The sequence below is a fragment of the Falco punctatus genome (assembly GCF_963210335.1).
Source record: "Falco punctatus genome assembly, chromosome: 9".
Taxonomy (NCBI): Eukaryota; Metazoa; Chordata; class Aves; order Falconiformes; family Falconidae; genus Falco; species Falco punctatus.
The window spans coordinates 49,167,775-49,192,330 of record NC_137589.1 but is presented as its reverse complement, the minus strand read 5'-3'; the positions used below and the strand labels follow the sequence as shown (position 1 = coordinate 49,192,330).

Here is a 24,556-nt window from a genome sequence, read left to right as displayed (position 1 = left end):
AAAGAGCAGGGAAGCATGGAGTTCAATTCTAGCGCCCAGAATTAGTTTGTTTGTAGCCACCCTCTGTGTGTGGTAGCTTGTTCCAGTGGAGTGGTATGACAGTACAGTGAAACAGAACGTTGTTGCCACCTTGTTTCTGGAGTGAAGTGAAGGGTAGTTGCTTGGATGCATTTAGACTGAAGTTATATTTTGCTTTTACACTAAGGATTTATCTGCATAAAGCTCTGTTTAGTTTCTGGGAGAGATCTGCATGTGCAAGGAACATCTGCAGCTGTATCCTGTGGGTATGTGCTTTTCAGTGTAGTTTGAGACCAGTTTGTAGATGCAGAGCCGGCAGAGAACCATCTTTTTATGCACATGAGCTTCACTGAGCATAAATTGACTGCATTGTGTAGCTGTGCCATTTACCGGTGAGCGTAGCAGTAAAGTATTAATGCTTTTGTATTGATTTAAAAATTGCTTATTTAAAACAATGTTTAAAAAAGCCATTGCAAAGTGAAACTTCCAGTGCAAGCTTCGTAGTGTGTATCTCAATTTGGACTTTTGGCAGCTGTAGCTCCTGCCTGGGTCCACCCTCTTTGCTGTGCAGTGCTGATCATGGCTCCTTAGGTTCCCTGAGTACGCAGGGCTTCTTGCCCAGACAGTTCAAGTCTCCCCTTTTGGGCTCTCTGTTGCACTTCTGCTCCTCTCTCATCTTATGCCAGTCTTACCACCAAGACAGATTCAGTCCCGCCTGCATCAGCTCCCTTTGGGAGCCCTTGTTCACCAGCAGCCCCAGCTCAAACACTTTCTGCATTGCCAGTTTTCCCCCTGCTCTTGTGCAGCCTCAGATGAACGCCATTTCCTCCCCGGTCTCTTTTCCCAGCGTCCCAGCTGGTCCCCATCTAATTACCAGCTGGTCTCCCCATTTCTTGTCCAGCTTTAGCTTTCTGCCCTTCCCTCAAAGCCTGCCCACATGCTCCCTTGTTCTCCCGTACTCAGTCTGAGTCCTGTTCTAGAGTTGACCCCTCACGCCCCTGCAGTACTGGTTTCTCCAGGCATCTTACTGCCATCCACTCTGGTTACACTTGAATCAGCTGCTGTCTTTGCGTACAGTCAAGTTAAATTAACAGAAAAAACATTCCCTAGCTCTCAGTCTTGTAGTGACCAGAATAACTGTTCTGGGGAAAGCCCAGGATGGAGCACGGCAGTCTGACCTGGAGCCACGCAGCCTGGGAGAAGCCCTTCAGTGCCCGGGAGGGCAGATGGCACGCTCCGGCACGTGGCTGGGGCAGCAGCCGTGGCTCTGGTCAGAGCTTTTCTGAAATTAGGTTCTTTTAGCTTTGCAGGCAGTTATTACACTGTTGAAAATTGGTTTGGCTTTATAAGCCTATTAAAAGTCTGAGTCTAAGCTATTAGGTGTTTAAGCAGATTCTCTTCATCTCGCTGTGAGACTAAAACGGGGAAAGTATTCCTGTGCGGGACTGCTTCTGCCTAGAAAGAAAATTAATCGAGTGCTTGGTTAACTTGAGACAACCCCTAAAGCTGAGAAGCGAAGTTTAACTTGGGGATCCTGATTCTGGTGCTTGTCTGGGGTCCCTGTGACAACCCGGAGAGCGGCTGGGACAGGCTGTGTGACATGCCAGAGGAGGTTCTGCTGCACTCGGTAATCAACATGTCCCCGGCAAGCAGTTACCTGTATTTTGAACGGTGTTGGGGTCTTGTTTATTCTCACCTGCCCTGGAAGGTGGAGGCAGCTGTGTTGCTCTTGGGACTAGGAGTTTTACACATTGCTAGCCTACCTTTATTCTAGAACATTTTACAGTTGCTTGTTGCTTTAAGCGTTGAGTTTGAGTCGTTTGGGGTTTGCCCCTGGTACTTGGTCTCTTGATACAGTTACAGCTTTTTTAGTGCCTGTCCTAGAGCAGACCCTGGGCTTTCCTGAGCGCTCGATAGCCTTCCTCTGTAGGGTTCCTGCTTGACTGAATTTATTGTGCCCAAGGATGGCTGAGGCAATCAACCTGCCTCAGAGACACAACAGTGCTGCTGCGGCTCCTGTTAACGCTTCACCATGGAGGCGTGCTGGAATCTCCCTGTGTGATCAAGCCAGAGAAGGGCTTAAACAAAGACAATTGCTGAGATGAATTTTTTTTCTTTCTCTTTTTTCCCCTCCCTCTCCCCCTTATTAGAGCACAATTCTGTAGTCCAGGCTCCCCAGCAAACACATATTCCAGGAGCCCTCTTCCTTTATTTACGCTGATCATTTCTGCCACTGAGACGGAGTTATAGTCAAAACTAAAGATGCCGCTCTTCTTCCGTAAGAAGAAACCCAGTGATGATGCTCGGAAGCGCCTTGAATACCAAATGTGCCTGGTAAGCAATGCTGAGGTCTTTTCTGTTCTGTGTCTAGTCCTGGGCGCTGGGTGACTCGGTATGTCCCCTGCGTTACCAGTGATCGAGTTACCTCACCAAGACAGCAGGTCGTCTTCCTAATGTGCATCACACAATTCCTGCTTTCCCCGTCTCCCTTTGCGGAGGGAGATCCACAGGTCCCCACTGTGCCACTTCCATCCCCCTCTGCCTCTGTGCTTCCCCGTAATCCTCCCTGCCCGCCTCCTGCCAGCCTGCATGTACGACCCCATCACTCCTTTCCCCTCCACGCCTCTTCACCCTGACAGATCTCCCAGTTTGCTTTTCCTGCCAAGGAACCTGTGACATCCCGTTCCCCATCATACTTGGCTTTCCCTGTGCCCCTCTTGCTTCTCATTATTACTCCTTTTCTTCCTATTGCTCAGAGGATTAACTCGTTGCAGTTTGTTTTCCTGGACTAGGATTTAGCGAGGATCCTCTGGGGCAGATCCTCAGTGGGTGGCTGTCATACCAGTGAGGTCGGCTGAGCTACCTCTCGTACAGCAGCCGCAGATTTAAAGCTGGCTTTCTGAAAGCAATCCTCCTTGGAATTTTGCCTGTCCTGTGCTTGGAGCTGTGGCGCAGTGCCGGTGTAGGGGATCTGCTGTGCTCTACCCCAGAGGCACCTGCATTTTACAAGTGACAAAATTATACCTGTTGGATGTCTGTAAGATGTTCTGGAAAGGAAGGCTTTGTTAGGTTACCAATAACGAAACCACTGTTACCGAATTTGTTCAGTTGGAGGGTTTCTGTTCAGCTCCTGCAGGGCTGGGGAGGGATAGCTTCATCTGCCCGTTCCAGGATTAGTTCTGTATTGCACGTGCTTAGTTTAGGGTCAGGATATCCAGTTCTGAAGATCTAACAGAGGCACTAACACAAGCAGGTTTTATTGCCTCGTGCAGAACCTTTCATTTAAGAAAATAATTCCAGAGCTGCAATGCTGCTCCCAGTGAGGTTTGTCCGTTAGCAAAAAATCATTGCTGTTAGCAGCTGCATTGGATGCTGTTCATCTGAACATGGAAAACCACTTTGGTACAGAAGCAGCAAGTCCTTACTCCCCCTTACACAGCAGAGCTGGCTCCGTGGGTCCTGTGGAAGCAAAAAGGCGATAGCAGGTTATTTCGGTCGCTGTGAGCAGCTCAGAAGAAGGTTGGGCTGTGGAGTGAGACATGCCGATGGCACAGCAGGCTCTTTACAGGCTAGGATGGCACTGCTGCTCTTCCTGGGAAGTGCCTCTCTGGTGCTTGAATGCCATCATTTCCTTTCCATATCCTTTAAGTTAAAATTGCAGAGTTGGGATGTACTTTGGTTCTTTATGCAGAAATTCATTTATTGCACCAAAAGGCTTTTTCTGCCGTTTGGTTTCGTGGTTGCTTTTTCTTGCTGCAGCTGTAGCAGAACGCCCTTTGCTTCTAGCACCGTCGCTGAATTACACAGCGGCAGCAGAGAACTGTAATTCCATTTTCTAGGGAGGGGGCAGGTGAGTGGTTTAGTCAATATGCAGCAAGAGATCAGGTATTTCTGCAGGGTCTAATTCTCTGGATGCATATCTTCTCTCTCCAGGCAAAAGAAGCTGGTGCTGATGACATTCTTGACATATCCAAATGTGAACTCTCAGAGGTATGTTCCCTACAACTTCCAGTATCACCTCATGGATCTGATGCCTCTGTCTGCTGCTTGTCACCAGCTGCCAGGTTAATGTCATGTCTGTGAGCCCTGGGGCAGGAGTGGCCTTGGTACCGGTCTGCTGCGTCCCGTGGCTGCCGAGCTCTGCCTTCCAGGGGGGGCTTCTTCCCCTTTTTAGGTGGGAGATTGCCCATCCTACCCGATGCTTCAAAACCGCTTCTCTCCTGGGAATCCTTTTTCATTTAACAAGTTGGGAAGGGCAGAGTGGTCTTATACCCTCCACCAGTACCTCGGTAGCACCCTAGCTGGGGACCTCATGGCTTAATTTTGTTAGTCACGAGGGAATTTGCCAAAGGCTGACTGTTTCTAATCCTAGAGCTACCAAGTCTGCCACCTGCGGTTATTTTTCTGTATAAGTGAAAATCCCTGTTTCCAGGCTGCTGGTTAAGGATGGAAATCTCACTTCCAGCTTGGCTTCTTTTCTGGCAGCCAACTGAATTAGAAACAAGCTGTCTGATGGCGTGGGAGCGGTTGGTGACGGCTTGCCAGGCGCTCAGAGGAGACACAGCTTTTCATTCTGGCAGCCAGGCAACCCTGTTAAGCAGAAGCCCATTTCTATTTCATTGCAGTTTTTATTCAGTGTCTTACGTTTCTAAAATGTTGGTACCTGCGTAACCTTGTGTCACAGGATGCCTTTGCCTAGCGAGGTGATGGATATCGCGCTTCTGTTTGGGGGGAGATTTGGGACCATCCTGGAGAGGTTAGCTGGCTGCTGTGTGGCACACAGTGGCTTTGCTGAGACTTGGGGATGTTTTGTTCAAAGATGAGAAGCCAACAGCATGTTGTGTGTGGGTTTGCAAGCTCTGTGGGACAGCCTGCAAGCCAGTCTGGGTGAAAGGGTGGCAGACGGGGGATGCGCTGAGCCAGCGCCGTTCACAGCCGCAGCTGGTCTTGCATCCCCAGCGGCTCCGTTGGGATCGGTACCAGCAAACTCTGCTTTGCTCTTTCTTTTTAGCCTTTGTTGTTTCAAAAATTAAAGTGAGTTTTGTCTTAAAATTAATACTGGACAAGGGTTTGGCTGATGCCGGTTCCGCGCTGTAGAGCAGGTCACGGTGTTCAGCCGTGCCTGGCATGAGCTGAATTTGCTGGCGTCTCCCTTTTCTGCCTGCCCCCCTGCCACAGAGCCTGGCATGTGCCGAGACGCGCAGGGCTGCCTGTGGCTCACCTTTCCCGTTTAGCCCGCTGCGGCGTGTTTGCTGAGGCTGCAAAACCAGAGAATACATTTGTGTGATGACTAAGGGAAAATACACCTGAACTCCTGAGTCATCTGCACACTGGATATTAAATCATGCAAGACTTGAACTTCTGCCTAAACCTCAGCCTGTTCTGTGCTATGCACAACACTGGAGCATGGAAAGCCGTTGCAAGCTGTTTAAATGGAAGCTAACTGGGAAGTAATGGTATCCTGGGCCAAAACTGGGGGCTGGTAATTTTAAGTATCACTTGCATTTTCATTAAAGTTAGTTATTCACGCTGTATGGGTGGGTACTGTAGAAGTGCTTACAAAGATAGTGTCTTGAGAAGCCTGACGTGACTATTTTTAAATTGGTTTTAGGTTCCTTACGGGGCCTTTGCAACTTGTAAAGTCTTGCAAAAAAAGGTAATGTTGTAATCAGAAATTATTAGATAATTCTATTATTAAGCTTCAGTATTGTAGTTGTGTTGGAAGTGACTGCATGTGGTTGTTTATATGTTGCTTGTTGGTTTGTAATGAATTTGGCCACTTGTACAATGCTACACAGAGAGCAGTTTGGGGAGGACTAATCCTGTCTGTGTGCTTTAGAGCTAACTTCTTTCATGAAAGATGACAGATGACTTTTCTTGCTTGGCCTATTTAATGATATATCACATGTAAGCAACTAGGCTCTTGTTAACAAGCAAACGTGTTAAAAGTTTGACCTGCTATGAAAATCCATTTACTATTTTAATACGTCATGTGATACTGAATAACCTATTGAGCTCTTATACAGCTCCTGCAATTAAATCTCAACAATGTGCTTGTTCTAGACAGCAGTGTCTCATGGGTTCCTGTTTCAATGGGATTTTTCCTTCTCAGGTGCTGATTATTCACACAAATAATCTGACATCTTTAGTTCCAAAGTCCTGCAGCCTCTCAAGTCTCATAACTGTGAAGGTAATTGTGATTCTTAACAGTTAACCTGTAGCCTATTTTTCTTGCATTCTAGCTGCATGAAAACACACTATCCCAAGTAAATCCCTTCTGTCTGACTATCTTCACCAAGAATCAGTAATGCCTGCCTTTCCTAGGTTTACCTCTCAGGCAGACAGATAGCGGTCACTGAGCGGTTTGTATAAAATCATAATCAGTTCCAGGATTCGTTTATCCTCTTCGTAATCACACATTTCCCCCCTCGGCAGCCTCGCACAGGGTGGTCTGTCAGGGCTGGGTGTGTTACGGGGTAGGTCCATCCCTCTTCTGCACTGGTGGGTCATTTGAATGTGAACGGCCCTGGTGATGGGTGACCCCGTGCGATGGGGCCGTGTCGCTGTACCTGCCATATAAATGCTGAGGGCTTTCGGCTCCACCGCCCGCATGCTGTGGGTCCACAGGAGGCAGAGTCATTCCAGCAGCTCACTTCTCCCCATGGAGGGAGGTCTCCAGGTGTAGTCCTGCCCTCTCCCTGTGCCAGCACCGGTGTTGGAGCAGTTCAGCTTCCATGGAGCTGTTCAGCTCACTGATCCTGCAGAAAATGTCTTTTTCTGCCAGGCTGGCTCCATGGAGAGGATTTATCCAGTTGGCTCATTGGGTTTTGTGGAACAGCTCCCTTGGTGTCACTGCTCTCCCTTGGGTCACTGCTCTCCCTAGTCTTTTGCTTGTTTGTTGATGTATAGAGGTTTGAGTTTTCAAAAGCCTTACAAGAATTAAGCAGCTACGTCTCCTCAAAAACTTCAGCCGCTTTTCAAAGCCCCACTGGAAGGGAAGTAATTTTCCTTTGCTAGATAATTCATGACCTTTCATTCTTGCACCGTGACTTCTTTTCCCAACCTGGTGTGGTGAAATCATCTACTCTTCCAGGTTCTAGACCTGCATGACAACCAGCTGGCATCACTTCCTGCTGATATCGGCCAGCTGACATCTCTGCAGGTAAAAGATCTGCAGCTGCATCCCAAGTGTCCGTAAAGGGCCTGTTACAGGGCAGCAAGACTATGGGGTTACTGCTAGTTTTTTATAATCATAAATTAAATGGTGGTGCTGGTATTGTCAGATCGATGTTATTGAGTGTTGCTGTTGGACTGGCTTGTTGGAGGGGGAGAGCAGGGAGGAGGAGGGCGGGCGTGCTGAATTCTGTCGTCCCAGCGTAGTGCAAGGGCTGCCAGTGCAAGCAGCTCGCACTGCCAAGGAGGTGCTACGAGCAGGTGGAGCTGGAGCTTCCAGTCCCATCGATTGCCTGGAATGTTCGGGTTGTACCATTCTCCCTGGTGTGATTATGTTGAGAACTCAGTGCAGCATGCCACAGTGCACTCTGAGGGTCCCCTCTGCTCGGGGGGCGGCTTTGGGTTCAGCCGCCGCTCCGCCGTGGGAGCTGGAGTTGGGGGGTGCTGCCCTGGAGGGGAGGGTGCTCGGCTTCCCAGTTCCTGCCTCTGCGTTCAGCACCTGCTGCAGCTGTTGGTTGTGGATAGAGTTTCTCACTACTAGACGTACCCTGTATCCAGGGCTTCCGGAAATTTTATTTTTTTTTTTTTTAACCCAGAAAGTTTTGTCTAAACCCAGTTTGTCTTTCTGGTCCTGAAAGTAGTCCCGACAACATAGATGTGTGGAAGGCTTGAGACTTGTATAAAGAATATCTTGAATATCTTTTCTGTTAATACTTTAGGTCCTAAACCTTGAAAGGAATCATTTAAAATGTCTTCCACAATCTATAGGAGACCTTGCCCAGCTCCAGATGCTCAATGTGAAAGGTATGGCACATGTTTCTTGTGGGTGCTGTGGGCAAAGCACCATTTATTAGCTGGGCCGTGTTGAGCTGCGTTAGTAATTGTTCCTTTCCACCGAGGCGAGCACCGAATGGTTTACACTGAGTGCTAAGGAAGAACACAAGAGTAGTTGGCAAGGCAGGAGAAATCATATAAGCAGCAAACATGTCAGACCTGCCCCCTCTGATACTTTCATTCAGCCCATTGCCTTTTCTCAAGGGACAGCGGTCAGGTTATCGTGGCTGGTCCCAGCAGCTGAAAGCTCAGTGCTGTCCCTGCACCTGGGGGGCACCGAGAGCGCTGGGGGCTGTGTGCCCTGCAGGAGGAGTCCCCAGCCAGGGTTTGTCCCCCTCTGGAAAATTATTTAGATCAACCTAAGAAATCTGTCTGTGCAGATTCAAGTGTAAGAAGAACAGTAGTTTTGGCAGAAGCAGTTCACTAAAGCAAGCAGAGCTGTCCGTCTGGATAAACTGAATTCCAGTTAAGTCTACTGACGCCTGGAGCTGGGTCCTGTGAGCCTGTGTAGCCCCGCCAGTTGTGCACAGCCCTAACACGAAGGTCACGACTGTACCTCTTTTCAAGACTCCTGGGCATCTTCCAGATACGCAGTGCCATAAATCTGGGAGAAAAAGAGACTGTTACAGGGAGCTGAAACAGGGAGGGAAACTGAGGGCGAGGAATCTGAAGTGCAGCTCAGCTCACGGCTGCATCAGCAGCACCTGGCTCTGACCCCGAGCTGTGCAGTCCCACACTCAGGCCCCTTTCTCCCATCTCTGGTACTTCCAACAAAGAGAAGAAGACTCTGTGTCGCACATATTCTCCTGATAAAGAGCACTGATGCAGCCCACAGCAGTAAGCTCAGCTGAGAAGGTCATTTGGGCACGAGGAGCTGCTGCGGGACCTGTGCATGGGCTGTGTGCACGTGGACCTTGCTGCCCGTTTGCCTTGGTGGGCAATGGCAGCCTTTGGAGTCCTCGTGTGACCCTGGACAGCCCCGTCCCTGTAGCAGAATGTAGGAAATGAGCCACACGTGTGATGATGGTTTGGTGTTCCAGCAGATGAGCTTGCAGGGCCCTGCTTTGGAGGGGTTAGGTAGCACTAACCGGCTGCTCTCTCTAGGTAACAAGCTGAAGGACCTGCCCGCTGCTGTGAGCGGCTTGCGGAGCCTGCGCACGCTGGACGTCAGCGAGAACGAGCTTCAGGAGCTGCCGCGGGTGCTGGCTCACGTCCGCACGCTGGAGGTGCGCAGCCAGCCGGCCACCCCTGGCTCCCCTTGGTGGGCTGTTCGCTGCTGCGGGCTGCCTCCCTTCCTGCATGCTCAATATGATCCTAAATTTTGCATAGAAAGTGAATTTTTAGGGTTTGCGCTGGACCCCCTGTCGGGGATTGTAACAAAGCTGTACGCGGCTCATGGTGTCCAAAGTAGCTTTTGCGTACCCGTGCTGCTTTGGGCTTTTCTGATCACTTTTTGCCATGGTTTTCTCATGAAAAAAGCAACACACAGGGAGTGAACCTCCAGGTGTTGCTGCCAGGGCTGTCTGAGAGCACAGACCGTGCCCATGGGCTCCGGTCGGCTCAGCTGCTTCCCACCCAGGCTGATTCTAAATGAGCGGTGGGATATTTCCCATGAGGATTTTTTGCCTCTGTTGCCGTGACAGATCTGTGACTCATTGTCAGCCTCCGGGGGTTTCTGGCTCCCCGGAGTGCATGTCCAAAATGGGACAAGCATCGAGATTTTTATGGATGTGTCACCTGCCTGCCAAAGTCATCGGTACTAAACGGTGCCAACGTCAGACACGGGGGCTGACTCAGCCACCAGCACGGAGGATGCAGATAAATGCTTCTCCGTCCTGAACACCAAACCTTGGGCTTCTTTTGCGGTCAGTCTCGGAGATCAGCACTCTGTGCAGCTTGCTCCCCTGTGCTTGGTAAAGCGGTTCCTTTCCTGGCCTTCCTGCTCTGCCCTTCCCTACAGGAGGCAACGTTAGGTCCTTTTGGTGGTCACGGTAAGACAAACCAGCAAGTGCTCCTTCCACTCGTTCTTTGTGGTACTCCTCCCTGTGCCCTTCGCATCGCCATCCCTTCCACGCATCATGCGTAACGGCGCCAGCACATTGAAACGTAGTGGAGTAATGGAAATAAAATGGAAAATTTCTGTAGTTGGGACATGCTGTGCCCTCTTGTACTTAAACACAAAGTAGATTGTTGGAAGAAGGGTTCGCCGGAGTCAAGAAGACGCATAATATGAGTTATGCATCTTGCTCAACTTTATTAGTTTCTAACGCTACTTATATGGAACCGATACACATGCGTATTCGTAAAGCAGGAATAGAATTGGTTAGTAGTCTCTAAACGCGCGCGGTTCTCACACCCCTAATTATCATGACTAAAATAAGCATTCTATCCATGTAGCTAATTGTGTTGCTGTGCTTCAGCCTTGCAGTTTGTTACTCCCTATTTTCCCATACCGCTCCCTGTCTTTCTTGGCCCTGCACCTGCTTTCCCAGCAGCTGTATCTTGTTACAGCCACGGCCTGTTGGCACAACATCATTACTTGGTCTCAGGATTCACGAATAGCTCAAGGCCACCTTTCTTGTTAACTTCAGCACAGCGACTTCAGGACAATTCTGATTACAGGCCTATTCTAATACCGGGCCTGGATTGTGCAGATCTTCAGAGATTCTAAGGCCACGCTTCTGCTGCCATTCTTCTACAGTAGATGTGTCTGCCTGGGGGGGATGTTTCAAAGGTCCCAAATAAGGGACCACAAAGTCACCTCTGAAAGCTGTCAAACGCCCAGCAGGAAGTCGATACAACCTCATGTTTGTGTCAGGATTTAGGGTAGCATGAAGTGATATCACTCCGTAAGTGAAATTCTGGGGAGCTGCAAGGATAGCTCAGTTGGACTCTGGGCCATCAGAATAACCTGGAGCTCTGTGTGTTCTCTCTTGGAGACGCTGACCCTGGATGCCTCTTCCATGACGTACCCACCACCTGACATTTGCAGTGCCGGTACAGAGTCCATTCAGCAGTTCCTCTGCAAAGGTAAGCACGAGGAGCCTGTGGGTGGTAGTGAGAACCTGGGGGACCACGCTGTGCTCCCACCAGGTGCTGTGGCACGTTCCAAGTTTGCATTTACAAAGGACAAACATCAGATCGGCTCTGCCTGGGGTGGTCCCTGGCGCTCTGCACACGTGGCAGGCTGCTCAGGGGGTCAGGTATTTTCTCCAGCAGGAGGATTAGGTGTTGTCCGGGTATGGATGCCTTGGGACAAAGACTCAGGAGTCACTCGAGGTCCCTTCTATCCTCTTTTTCTACGAGGAAGAACCTGGGGCTTGCAGACTGATAGGTTACCAAGAGAGATATAACCAGATGGAAATCTCAGAGGACAAAGATAACGTACTGTGGGTTTCAGATGCTGTATTTAATACAGGCGGGAAGGTTTGGCAGAGGTTTCACGCAGGAGAAGCACCTTGCCAGATGTTGGGCTAATCCCTGAAATAAAAGGATGCTCAGAACTTACTGTAGCACGAGCGGGAGCGTTTGCAGCCCTGCAGAAGTCGGCACGCCTGTGCCCACGTGAGGGAAGCGTGTCTCCCTGAGCACAGGGTAACTCTGATCGTCCTCCTGGTGGGCTTGGGGCAGCACTATCTCCTCTTGGAGCTCCTTGCCTGAGCTGGAGGAGCTCTGGTGGGCACCCATCTGCCCGCAGGGCGAGGGGGCACAGCCGGCAGCGCTCCTCCACACCAGCCAGCCCCCAGCCATGCTGCCAGGGAGGTCTTTAAGCACCAAATGTTCTTGTTTTGTGTCTGGTACCTTCCAGAGTGTGGAATTGCCTACTACCCTCCCTCGCAGTATCTGCTCCCTGCGCCAGGGAGTGATGGAGGAGGAACGTCGGTGGATGGGATGGACAGGGCAGTGCAGAAATACCTGGAGGAGGAGAGTGAGTGGCAGGTGAGGCTGCACCGCCTGTGAAGTTGTACGAGAGGGGTTTGGATTTGTCTCTCGACTCTTATCAATGGATCTTACAGCACTTGAGGCAGTCACCTTCCCTCCCACCCCGGGACGTGTCTTTTGGGATCAAGAGAGCATCAGTGCCCAGAACCAGGCATAGCACGGTGGGCATGGGTGGCTCATCTCCTTCCTGGGCGTTAGGGATGGTGTTACTGCTGCGGGCTGCTGGAAGACACACCACAAAGCACTGTCCCATCCTGGAAAGCAACGATGCAGTCCAGGGACAGGGTGACAGTGTGATGCGGTGTGACATGGTAACGCCAGTATTTTTGGGGGGACAGCAAACTGCAGAAGAAGCTTGTGATTCCCAGCCAAGTGCTAGACATGTTCAGCCCTACCTGGGAAAGGTGAGGTTGGGCATTAATTAGGATAAGCTGTGCTCATTCCTGTGCTGTTTGGCAAGTAGAGAGTAAATTTCTTTGTCCCTCGAGAAGCGTGAATGGCCGGACTTGGTGCCTGTGTTAATCTTGTGTCTTTGGCTGATGTCTTTACTCAGTTAGAGGAAGATATAATGTGGGCTAATAATATGTAAAAAAAAAAATACTGCCTCTGGGAGTAAATGTCTGCTGATATTGCTTATTTTTCAGAACAAATTCTTGGATTATGAGAAGAGGAAGGTAAGGATGAACGCCTGCAAATGCTTTGTCTGCACTGTAGGTCCGCCTCAATTTCTTGTTTTCCATCCCTTTATCTGTTTTTTCAGCCAAGGCTGAATACTTTGAGAACTGAATTCTTGCAGAAAAAAACCCAAAGCCGCTCAGTCCTCCTGCAGGAGACAGTGAGAGCGTGGGGGAATCTGTGACTGACTCACCTGACGAGCTGCACTTCGAGTGAGCGGTTCCAGTTTAAATCACTCCGTGTTTGCAGAGTTGGAGCCGGGGGCTTTCACACCAGGCGGCTTTTTTTCTTGCCTCTCCGTGCTGAGAGCTCGGCTGGTTTTTCACGTAAGGCGGGCAGATGTGTGAGCAGTCCGTGCACACAGTGCTCAGTCTGTCCCTGTCCCACACTCCAGCCCCTCCGTGACTGCTCCCTTGGCTCTCTGGCTCCCAGAGCTACTGCTCCAGCTCTCTCCTAGCATTCCTTCTTTCTGTCCTCCGCTCCCCTCACCTGGCTGCGTTTTCAGTTTTACTTTTTTCATTTCACTGCTCAATGTCTCTTCCCTCGTGCAAGGCTCACTTGGAGACAAGCAGAAGCTCCCGTCCTGTGGTTGACTCTGCCTTTGGCTGGAGCTGCTCGGAGCTGGCTGCTGCCTTCACCCTTGTCCTGAGCCAGGGGTGTCCCCTGGCCCCCCGGGAGGGGACACAGCTTCCCGCTGGGCTTTCCGCCGGGTGTTCGCACGGGCTGTTGCAGTTGTAGGGGTTGATGCCCAAGGACTTTGGCTTCGTGACTGTGAAATGAGCGGTGGGGAGTTTGCAGACTCATAAAGAGAGCAGCAGCTTCTTCTTCACAATTTTGGGGTTCCTAAGGAGAGAAGGTTTCCACCCCCTAGCCAAGCCTCCTGTTTGCCATTGGGCTTGCTTTCTCCTCAGGAGGGTTACTCTGCCTTGTTTTACATTTTTGCCAGAATTTGTTCTTGTTTGGGAAGGAGCGGAGCCAGCAGCCTGTTGATCTCTGGCATTCATCTTTCTTCTTGCTCCTCTCAGGAAAAAAAAATGCAGGAGAAGCTGGAGTTTGAGCGGCGCCTGAACATGGGGCAAAGAGAACACGCGCTGCTGGTTCAGCAGATCAACAGCCAGAAGGATGAGATGCTGCAGACCGTGAGAGAGGTGGGTCTCCTCTGGACCGGTCCCGTATGAGATGCTGCCTTTCCTCAGCTGACCGCTGTCTCCCTGGTTCTCTCTTGCTCTGGCTTAGGACCAGCTGCGGCTGGAGGAGGGTCTGACAAAGCACCAGCGCTGTCTGGAGGGGGAGCGCCTGAAGCTGTTGCAGCAGCTGAAGCAAGCGGAGCAGGGCATTGCCAGCCGTATCCAGAAGCTGCTAGAGGACAACCAGAGGTAGGGTCCCAGGGTGTCTTGCAATGATCCCTGTCCCTTGGAGGCTCATGTTATTTTATCCCGTTCTGAGCGGTTCGTTTTGCCCTTTCCCAGTGTTACGGAGCTGGTCAGGATAGATGTCTCTAGGAGGTGCCTTAGCTGTTGAATTCCCAACGTCCCATTTCAAGGAAGTGGGATTTGATCATGCAACCTTAAAAAACTGTGTTTCACACATAAGTGTGCTGTTGAAGTTTTGCAGTGCTGTGGAAAAAATGTGAATTACCCATGGAAGGTAGATATTTGAAGGTACCACAGCTGGATCTGCTGGCTCTCCTGCCGGGCCGGTGCTGACGCGAGGTCACCAGCCTGCTAAAGCTGCTCCTGGTGCACGAGAAGCAAAGCCTTGTCCTGCCCACTGTGGGAGCAGGAGGTTGCCCTGCTCAGCTTATTGAAAACCTCTTCTTTTATCTTTTCTTAGGCAAAAACAAAGTTCAGACATTCTGAAATCCTTGGAGAACGAGAGGTGAGTCTCCCTGAAATGAGCTCTTGTAGAAAAGGGGCGAGAAGCTGGAAGGAGGGCTGGGACCTCCTGTTCAGAGCCACCAGTCTGAATCCACCTTAAGTCAGGGGAGGTTCATCTCATCCCTGCAGCTGGTTCTGGTCGGTGTCAGAGGCAGGACACTGGGCTAGATGTGTCTGGTCTTACCCAGTCTGGCAAACCCAACAGGATGGTGATTTTACCTCTTGTTCATCTCTGCATGGTCAGAGCATCCTCCTGGCTGAGGAGTCTGGCAACAAAACCCTGTGTCCCACTGCCGAGGACCAACAGACCAACTACATCTGTTGGGAAGCAAGGCATTTATGAACACGGTCCAGTAATTTGTACATTTTGGAGGAATACACTGAGAGCAACGCTGCTGTTCAGCCAACACTCTGCGCTGGCTTTGCCACCAGAAGGGGTTGTCCCCTCTCTCCCCTGCCTATATGCCGCCCCCTCCCTTCAGCCCACTGTGCTGTGGCTCAGTAAATGGGATGGGGACACTGACCTGGCTGGAAATAATCCCTTTGCATGTCAGAGAGTTTTCCATCCACACCGGTTCCTGGTCTGTTAGGTGGCGTTGTGTGTGTTTGTGCCGGGATGAGGGCAGGGGAGGTAGGAATGGAGGCCAGGTGGCTGCTGTCGGTGGCACTGCTCACGTAGGTCAGCTTTACAGTGCTCATCAAGCTTCAGGAGGAAGGAAAGCAAAAACAGGGACAGACGTTTGCTGAGAGTGTATACATGTTGCGTAGATGTGTTTCTCAGAAGGATCAGCTTTCCAGTCGAAGAAGTAATTGTCTCCATGATTTTCAGCAAAATTGTTGTTGTCTCCCATAGACTTAGAGGTTCCTTACCAAGGAAGCACTGAGACTTTTGTGCCGCTGGGATGCACGTGGCTTTCCGAGCAGGTGGCGGGGTGGATCTGCCCAGCCTCTAGGCTCTGAGCTGGGTGAGCAGGAGAGAAGGGAGAGGGTGCTTGTTCGAAGGAATGGCTGAATTGTTCTTGGTTGTTTGGCAGAATAAGGATGGAACAGCTGATGGCAATAACACAGGAGGAGACGGAGCATCTACGCAGAAGGGAAGTGGCCGGTAAGTCCAGACAACTCTTTGGGGTGGTCAGGTGCAAGCAAAGACGCGGTTCCCCTGGAGATGTGCTGAATCGGTGACAGCCACACGGGAGGTGCTTTGTCAGGCACACGTTCTTGGCGTGTTCCTTGGTGCGGTGGAGCAGAGCGGCAGGGGGTAGTGCTGCATGTGTCCCACAGCTGACCCACCTCCAGCTGACTGCTGCTTCTCCTTGAGGTGCAGGCTGTGCTCCCTGTGAAGCTACAGCGTCACACACGGTGTTTGTGAGGCTGGGTGTAAGCACACAAAGTGCTTTGTACTTCAGAGGTACCAAACAGACGTTAGCTGGTGGGATTTGTGAGACGGTGGTGGGGGAATGGTGCTGGGGAGCCTTTTCTGCCCGTGGTGACCATGAACAGATCTACTGGGGTCTCAAGGGAGATAGATGGTGGGTGTGTTGCCACCGCGAGGACGGATTACTCACAGGGGGACAGGCAGAGCTGCACCCGTCTGAGGATGGGTAAGCAGGAACCGGGCTCCTCTGAGCACTGGAGAGATGCAAGCCCAGGCAGAGCGGAGTTTGCTCAGGTAATTCCACTATAAATCGTTACGGTTCTTGCAGCTGAGTGAATCTGCTCTGAAATAAGGAAATGGACAAAGCAGGGTCAGGCTGGAAATGAGGGAGAAGGCACTGTTAGTTGCAAGTGCTTGTAGCAGTGGTGGCACATGGGTGCCTCTTCTAGACACCCACTTCTGGCGCAGACTGACGGCCCTTCTGTCTCCCAGCTGCCATGCAACAAATGCTGGCCGAGAGCTACAAGAACAAGCTCATCCAAATGACCTACGAGTCTCGTCGGCAAGACCTGGTCAACCAGGCGTGCTCCAGGTATGGTGGGAGGTGTCTGGGGCTGGTGGCACTGTTGTAAAGTCCCTTTTTTTCCAGCAGTTCCCAGTGTAATTCCCATAGATACAGCCAGGAACTCCTGCAGCTGCTGGAATGCGGCTGTGTAAGAGCAGGTGACCACACAATTCAAAGAAACCATCAAACCTGATTCAGTGAACTGCCTTCTGGCCACAAGAATATGCATGTTAATCACACTTTGGATGAACTATCACTTTTTTACGCTGTTTATTTCACTTTGAACATTCTGCTAAATATGGAGGATGAAATTAGACTGGTCTTCCTGTTGTGTTAGCCAGTTCAGTATCAAACTCTAGCAGAGAATTCCTTTCCTCACCTCCTAGGGTTGTCTCAAGGGTGCTGTTTGTATCTAAGTAGGACTTACTGCATTGCTATAGGTACAGAGAGCGTTCTGGCTTGCTCTGTTTACAACAAGGTGAGAAACTATAATCTGGCATTGAACAGAAACAGCCTTGCGTGCCTGTGAGCTGCCCGACAGCGGGCAGCCAAGGTCCTGCCTGCGTGTGCGGGCAAGGTATGGCCACGTTGGCTGGATCTCCTCCATCAGCACGCCCTTCCCGGCGCAGAGTACCAACCGTGAGTTCTCACCACCTGAGCAGCTCGCTGAGGCTTGTCTGGACTTCAGGCTGTGCACGTGCAGCCAGCGGTGCTTCTGCTCTGGCTTGGTCTGTGGGGCAGGTTTGGTTTGGCTGCGGGGAAGGAGGTGTTAAATCTGTCAGGCTTCAGCTGCGCAGCGCCATGGCCCTCAGCCCTTGTTCGGTAACCAATGTCTCCATTCCTGGATTCCCTGTTGCCTGTTTTCCCTCTTGTTTGCACCAAGAGTCTCAGACCCAGCAGTAACTCCATGGCAAATCCATCTTCTTGCAGCCTAGCAGAGATGGATCAGAAGTTCCAGCAAATCCTGGCTTGGCAACAGCTGGATCAGAACAAAGCTGTCAGCCAGATCTTGCAGCAGGTAGGCAAGGGAGCCAAAGGCTGGCGGGGGGATCGAGGGAAAGCGACTGCACGCAAAAGCGGGATCAAGAGTGGATCACAGGAGCAATGGTGGTTGGGCTGGGCTGTGTGCGAAAGTTATTTTAACGCTGTGTGCTGAACTGTGAGAGTCTCTGGTAGAGATGAACCTGAGGGCTCTGCAGCTCATTTTCAGAAGCGCTGGGCAGCCGTGCCCTGTTGCACAGCCTGGGTGCTCAGTGCTGCTGAAAACCAGAGCGGAGTTCATACAAAGCGTTCAAAATGCGTGTTTGAAGGACATGAGTATAACTCCTGTGTCTGTCTGTAAAGTGGGTTTTACCTTTTGGGGCTCCGGGATGTAATCATGACGCTGTTGCAAGCACTGTTCATGAGCTGCTGCAAGGGCGCAGAGTTGCTGAGCCCTTTTGCAGCTGCATCAACAACCCCACTAAGCAGGATTTTGCCTGTCCCTTAGATTGAGATGCAGAAAGCTGCCTTCGAAGCTCTCCAAGTGAAGAAGGATCTTATGCACAGGCAGATCAGGAACCAGGTGAGTCAGAGGAAAGAGCAACCAGCTACTCAGCTCATACCGCCGCTCGGTGAGACACTTCCAAGGAAGATCGAGGTGCTGTGAGCGTAGAGCAGAGCTGGTGTATGGCTAAGAGCTCTGCAACCAAGCGTTGAGCCGTGCCGGTTAAACCACAGTCTCCCAGCTCCATAGGAGGGTGTGTGGATGCAGGTTTTAGGTTCGTGGAAGCAATGGAATTGCCATTGCTTCAATCTTCTCAGCGCTAATGGGGATGAAGTGCTGGAGAGTGGTCACTAGAGGACAGACTGGCATTGTCTCTGTGGGGGTGATGGGCGAGCACAAGGGCAGTTTCCTTCAGGCTGTGTACTTAGCAGGGCTGCTGTTTCCCCATGAGTCCGCTGCATCTCCATCCAGCACATCAGAACTGCACCTTGAGCCATAAGTTCACCTTTTCTTTCCCATGCTCAGCCTGCCTCTGAGCTCCATTCTGCAGAAGGCACAATGCGATAGTTGGGGCGGGGGAGCACGAGCTGATGCAGAAAGTCATAGTGGATGGTGCCCAAAGATGGGAAAGTAGCAATGGTTGGTGCCCAAGGATGGGAAAGTGGTGGTGGCTGGTACCCGAGGATGGGAAGGTGGTGGTGGCTGGTACCCGAGGATGGAAAGGTGGTGGTGGCTGATGCACAAAGATGGGTGGCTTGTTTCTGGCACAGTGCTCCAGAATCTTCCCTCTCCTGATCTGAAACTACCAGAAAGATCTCAGTTCAGGAGTTGGTGGATAAGCTTAAGGGGTTGGATCTACTGAGTCACCCAGTGACTAGTCTCTGCTAGAAGCCTGTGGATTGTGCGTGGAGAACCCAGGAGATAAGCCTAACGACTCTCCATTGCTTGAGTTCACTTGCACTTGCTCTGTAAGCAAAGAGTGGTTGTTCCACGATACCATGGCTGGACCTTTTATGGGTGAAATCCAGCCCACCCCAGCAGCACCCTGCAGGGCAGCGAAGGGGCAGGAGCCCTGGGTGCTGCCTGCTGCAGAGCCCTGGTGTTGGCAGGAATTTCGTGGTTGGGGGCACACATTAAGCAGCGTGGCCTGGGGATGGTGGATGGCCTGGGGATGGTGGATGGCCTGGGGATGGTGGGTGGCCTGGGGGTGGTGGGTGGCCTGGGGATGGTGGGTGGCCTGGCAGATATGTGAGCTGGGCTCTCATTTTGGCTTTGCTGTGGGATCTCGGGCAACTCACTTCACCTCTCTGTGTCTCAGTTGCCCCACCTGAAAGAGCATGTATCATTATGGGATTTGCTGGAGCATCTAGGAACCAGGACCCTTCCCCAGTTCATCTGCAGTTTGAGCAGCAGTGCCGGGAGGACTTTGACAATCAGTTGCTGCCTTCCAGAGTGGCTACAAAAGGCCAGGCTGAACAAACTGGCTGCAGTGTGCTTCTAGACTTGAACAGAAGGTGCTTAGAGTAGAGAGACAATTAGAGAGCAGGTGACACAGCTCCTCAAGCTAAAGATGAAGAGCAGCCCTAAGAGCGTGCATCACGGCAGGGCATCAGCAGGTTCCCCAGACTTCTGGGCAGCTCTGCAGTGCCATCCCTCCCAGGGCAGCGGTTAGACCTCTATTTAAAAGAGCATAAACTAAAGTCTTTTCAAATGTCAGTAAAAAATGTTTCATCTTCTGTTTAGATTAAATTAATAGAAACAGAGTTATTGCAGCTGACACAGCTGGAGTTAAAGAGGCAAGAACTGGACACAGAGACGCTGCAGGTATGTAGGGCGCTGGGGCTGCCCCGCCACCCTCTCTCTGCTCTGGGATCGCAAAAGCTCCACTTGCTTCTTTTGCTCCTTGCAGTTTCCAGACGGTTTTATGATTAGTCAGAAGGGTACTTGCCCGCAGGACACCACAAAACCCTCTTTGTTGTTGTAACGTGGGAACGTTGCTGCTGCTCCTAAACATCCCGATGCATTTTCAGGGGAGAGACAAACCAGCCGGCCCTGGTAGCAATGGGCAGTTCCAGGTTTGCTGGGTGGGGAAGGATTTTGTGATCCAGTTGTTGGCATCGCATGTCTTCTTGCCTTTCTGTGTTGCGTTTTATTTTTAAATACCCGCCAGTGATGGCTGTCAGCTCTCCCCCTTCATTTCTAAGCCTTGACTCCCAGGCTGCGCTGCCCCACCATCCCACCGTTCAACGGGCTGATTTCATCCGCAGTCACACATGGAGGAACGTCGAGCTTGGCTTAAGCAGCTTGGCTTTAACTTTTGTTGTTACGCCTTTGCATCAGCTGTTTTCTTGTGTGTGCTGTTTGCCAGGTTAGGTCACCTGTTTAGTCAGGCTGGAATCGGTAGCAAACAGCGCGTACTTTCCGAGAGCAGCGCACGCAGCAGGCTGGTATGCGTTGATTTACAACAGGGTTACCTCCGAGCCCTGCGCTGGACACGTTGAAGTGTCAGCTTTGGGTTATGCTACCTCAGCTCTGCAGCTCCTCCGTACAGCGCTGCCGTGTTGGTGGGGACCACCCAACGTTCCTGCAGGGATGGCCAAGGAACCCCAGGCAGATGTAGTTCACGTGGCACTGGACTTGGGTGGTTCCAGTTAGTGAGCAGCACAGGAGCTCCAGGGCAGGGCAGAAACCCAGGCTCAGCCCTGGTACCCACCTGCAGCCCAGCAGGCAGCACACTACATTTGCAGCTTCATCACTGGATGCTAAGAAACCAGGGATCCACGTCTTCATCCATCTGCAGCCCACGGGCTCCCTGTGGGGGCTGTGGCAGTGCCCACGCAGCGCTTTGGCAGAAGCTTTTCTGCAGTTGTGCCTCATCCCTCCCGTGCCGCAGGCAGCTGCTTCCCCCCGCCCCCCCCCCAGGATACAGGTGCTATAGTAACGAACTTAAAAAATTATTGGAAAGTGGGAACAGCCAAAGACGCCCTGCGAAAGGGAGGTGCTTACACAAGTTTCTCGCAGGGTCAGTCGGGGAGAGAGCGATGCTGGCGGGGTGTCCACGGTGTGGGCTCATCTCAAGGGTAGCCAAAGCTGCCTGGGTTTCTTGGCTGGAGCAGCTCCCATGCGTCATTACTTGTCCCTCTCACCTCGGCTGGGGTTCTGATGCTTCCTAGATGAGCTAATGGTGGGTTGTGCCTGTGAGAGACTGTCCTCCTGCTTAAACACCCCGGGTAGGGTCCAGGTGCCGCTCAGGGAAGGTTTCCCCACACTCCTTGAGGTCAGCCTTCTAGCAGCATCCTTATCCCTTTTTTTCCATGGACATCTGCAGTCCCTGTGGCTGATGACTGCTGGCTTCTGCTCAGGTAACGGTCCTCCCAGCTGCTATGAGCAAGCTGGGACAGGACCACGCAGAGATGCCACAGGGCTGACATCCCTGCGGTTATCAGCCTCCTCCTTTCCCAGCGGTGTGGCTGCAGCGATGCCTTACCTTGCCCTGGTACCCGGTGGTGCCTGGTGTGAGACCCCGGTGAAAGCAAGCTGCCCAAAGGCACGGGGAGCTCGCTCCTGGCCTCCCCCGCGTCCCTGCAGGCTTCTAGACCTCCTGTCAGGTGGTCCTTAGCTGGGGAGGGGGACTGCGAACACTTGTGGTCCACCGCCTGAACTGATGGAGTGATGCAGAGCTGCTGCAGCCAGCACGGTCTGGGGGTGCCCGGGGTGTGCTGGGGGGGGGCAGGTATGGGATAATGGCAGGAACGGGTTCGGCTGGGGTCTGCCATGCCAGCTACTGGGGGGATCCCAGCTACTGGGGGGCTCCAGGCTGTCTGCTCGGCTGGGCTGAGTGGAGCCCAGAGCTTCCCCCCCTGATGTGAGCATTTTGGGTACGGTAAGTGCTTTGCTGGACGTGGGGGCAGGGTGGTTGCTGGCAGCCGGGTGGTGCGGGGATGGGGGTGCCAGAGTCCTTCCCTTGCAGGGGGTGATCGCAGAGCAACGGCAAGCGCTTGGCTACCTGCTGCAGCAGCTGCTCAAAGAAAAGAAGCAAAGGGAAGAAGAACTGCGACAGATACTGGTAATGGAGGCTTCTCACTGGGTGCTGTAGATGAGAAAGCACTGGGCTGACTGCGGGGAGAGTCTGGTGGTCCGCAGGGGCATAAAGGGGAGCAGAGGAAGGCTTGGAGTTGTGTCCAGCTCCAGAGACTTAATTTAACTTCAGAAAGTGCTAATGAGAGCTCTTGGGGACGCAGTTAGTGGCACTCGCCGCTGCAGCATGAGGCACCATCGCCATCAGTCTTCCCCGTCAGAAGAGCTGTAGGGGGATGAACGCGATCCCGCCTCGGTCCTGCGTGTGGGCTTGTCATCCCAGAGACCTGCAGGCTCTCCTGAGCGTCAGGAGACCAGGCTCCAGCATCTGGGGCAATGTGAGCGGAGGGGCTGCACAGCCCTAGGCTGGCTGGGGGGGAGGGGGCGTCAGGGTGGGGCCAGCCCGCAGAGGGTCAGGAATGCCCGCCTGGCCGTAGGTGTGCCTGTCACAGCGCTCTGAGCTGGCCCTCTGCGGGTTCCCCCCTACACGTCCCACTCGAGCATCCCTAAATACCGCTTGCGACGTTGCCTCGGGCTGTTGAAGGAACGAGTTTCTTTTTCAGCTGGAAATGGAGGCAAAGAGCGAAACCAAACAGGAGAACTACTGGCTGATCCAGTACCAGCGCCTGCTGAACCAGAAGCCCCTCTCCCTCAAACTCCAGGTCGCTGCCGCAGTTGATGCTTTCACCGTCGCTCTGCTTTGCTCTGCAGTTGGGGGGAGTGCGGGCAGCCCTGCCTGGGCCCGCCGGCGCAGCTAAGGCAGGGAGTGGGGGGGGGCACAGACCCCTAGCGCAGGGTGACAAGCCGGCGCAGCCCCCGGGGTGCAGTGAAGCCATCGTGGCACCCAGCGGCCCCCCTGTTGTTCCTGTGCAGTGGAGGTTGTGGGGAGCTGCCATCCCACCATCACGCTGCTCGGCAGGAGCAAAGGGCTCCACGTGCCTTCCAGGCAGGGCTTTTTGTTCCAGCTAAACACCCAAACGCCCCTGCCTGGCTCCCCAAATTCCCCTGCACATCCCCCCGAGTGCAGCAGCTCCTGTCGTTCCTGCCCCGACGTCCTGAGCCGGGACTCTGCCGCTAAAATACTCACGGGGGTGGCCCAGGGATGGAGCTGGGCTCTGCCCGTGCTGCAGCTCCAGTTTGCAAAGCAGGTGCTCTTGCAGACACCGGCTGCCAAAACACGGTCTGTTCCGTCCTTCCCAAAACACGGCATTTGGAATTGTGCTCGTAGAATTGTCGCTCCTGCTGCTGGGCTTTTGGGCTGTAGTGTCTTCAGGGGTGCAGAACGCTCCGGAGCGGGGCAGAGGGCAGGAATGAGCACGGTGCCCGCTCTTGCTGCTGCCTGTCCCCGTGCCTTTCCCCGAGAGCGAAGTCTGGGAGCTCACTTTGTGTTTTGCAGGAGGAGGGCTTGGAGCGGCAGCTGGTGAACCTTTTAATTGAGCTGTCTGCTGAACAGTACGTGCCAGTCTTTGCACACCATCGAATATCCTTGCAAGCGCTCAGCACCATGACTGCCGGTGACCTGGAAAAGGTACGAGAGAGCAGATAAACAGTGCAGGGCGACACTGGCTGAACGTGCCCTTGCTCTGAGCTGGGCTGTGCCCGTGGTGGGGCTGGCGGGAGGGAGTGTTGGTGCTCCCGGTGTGTCACCCCCCAGCAAGGAGAGGTGCCGCTGCTGCTCTGTGCCCCGTCCCAGCCAGCAGCAGCTCTCCCAGGGCGCTTGCAGGGTGAGCTGTAGCCTGGCTTTGGCCTTCGGCGTCCTGCAAATGCTCTTTGTAGTAGAAATGGCACCAGGGCAATCCCCTTACCTGGCTTTGACGCCTGATGGAGGTGCTTCCCTTGGCATGGCCAGGTCCTGCCAGCGAGGCCCAAGAGTTTGCAGTGTCCCCTGCGGGACACGAGTCCCCTTTCCCCTCCGGGAGCTAACCGCCCTCCCCTTGCACCGCAGATCGGCGTGACGGAGGCTGGCCTGCAGCGTGCCATCCTCAAGCGAGCTCAGGAGGTGCTGGCTGTGGCCAGGACAATCCCAGGTACCGCTAGTTCTTCTCTGCCTGGTCTCTGACGTATTTTACACTCGCAGCAGGTACCTGAGCCTTGCGTGGGGAGATACGCAGGGCCAGGCTGCGCTGTCAAGCTGCTCCCAATATATGTAAAAAAATAGGACTTTCTGATGTAACGGAGCCCAAGCGCCTACCTGCTTGTAGCCATCCCGTGCATGGTGGGTGGGCGGGAGCTGGATGGCTCTCCTGGTGCTCAGACCTCCTGCTTGTGGTTGCAGAGCTGCTGAGGACAGTGAGCGAGGAGGTCCCTGCCGCCCCGGAGCCCAGCGCTCCCTTCGAGGAGCTGCTGAGCCCTGTGGTCCCGACGGCTCCACCGCTGCAGTGGGATGAGAAGAAGTCAGAGTGCGTTGTCTGCATGGAGCAGGAGGTGAGACCCTAGCAGCAGTGCGGTGCTGGAGCAGGGGGTGGGGTGAGGGCAGCATCCAGCACGTCCCCCCGTATCTGTACCCCCAGCCTGGCCCTGGGCCATGCCTGGGT

At 52.9% G+C, this 24,556-nt stretch overlaps 1 protein-coding gene across 5 annotated transcripts in view; it reads left to right on the top strand.

Moving 5' to 3' along the window:
* The window catches only part of LRSAM1 (leucine rich repeat and sterile alpha motif containing 1), a 28,148-nt gene that overhangs the window by 2,079 nt on the left and 1,513 nt on the right, over positions 1–24,556 (top strand). For 3 of the 5 annotated variants that reach the window (XM_080402071.1, XM_080402070.1, XM_080402069.1), the window contains exons 2-24: positions 2,169–2,352; positions 3,952–4,008; positions 5,630–5,674; positions 6,131–6,208; positions 7,112–7,180; positions 7,911–7,995; positions 9,130–9,251; positions 10,965–11,055; positions 11,834–11,964; positions 12,612–12,641; positions 13,668–13,790; positions 13,879–14,018; positions 14,476–14,520; positions 15,554–15,624; positions 16,387–16,486; positions 17,390–17,477; positions 17,949–18,023; positions 19,689–19,769; positions 21,916–22,011; positions 22,586–22,684; positions 23,419–23,550; positions 23,968–24,049; positions 24,298–24,446. In XM_080402071.1, the coding sequence (XP_080258197.1) occupies positions 2,281–2,352; positions 3,952–4,008; positions 5,630–5,674; positions 6,131–6,208; positions 7,112–7,180; positions 7,911–7,995; positions 9,130–9,251; positions 10,965–11,055; positions 11,834–11,964; positions 12,612–12,641; positions 13,668–13,790; positions 13,879–14,018; positions 14,476–14,520; positions 15,554–15,624; positions 16,387–16,486; positions 17,390–17,477; positions 17,949–18,023; positions 19,689–19,769; positions 21,916–22,011; positions 22,586–22,684; positions 23,419–23,550; positions 23,968–24,049; positions 24,298–24,446 (2,061 nt within the window). In that variant the 5' untranslated portion in view covers positions 2,169–2,280. Of the gene's footprint in view, positions 1–2,168; positions 2,353–3,951; positions 4,009–5,629; positions 5,675–6,128; positions 6,209–7,111; positions 7,181–7,910; positions 7,996–9,129; positions 9,252–10,964; positions 11,056–11,833; positions 11,965–12,611; positions 12,642–13,667; positions 13,791–13,878; positions 14,019–14,475; positions 14,521–15,553; positions 15,625–16,386; positions 16,487–17,389; positions 17,478–17,948; positions 18,024–19,688; positions 19,770–21,915; positions 22,012–22,585; positions 22,685–23,418; positions 23,551–23,967; positions 24,050–24,297; positions 24,447–24,556 lie in introns of those variants that run through there. The other 2 variants (XM_080402072.1, XM_080402073.1) reach the window with 2 other exon arrangements.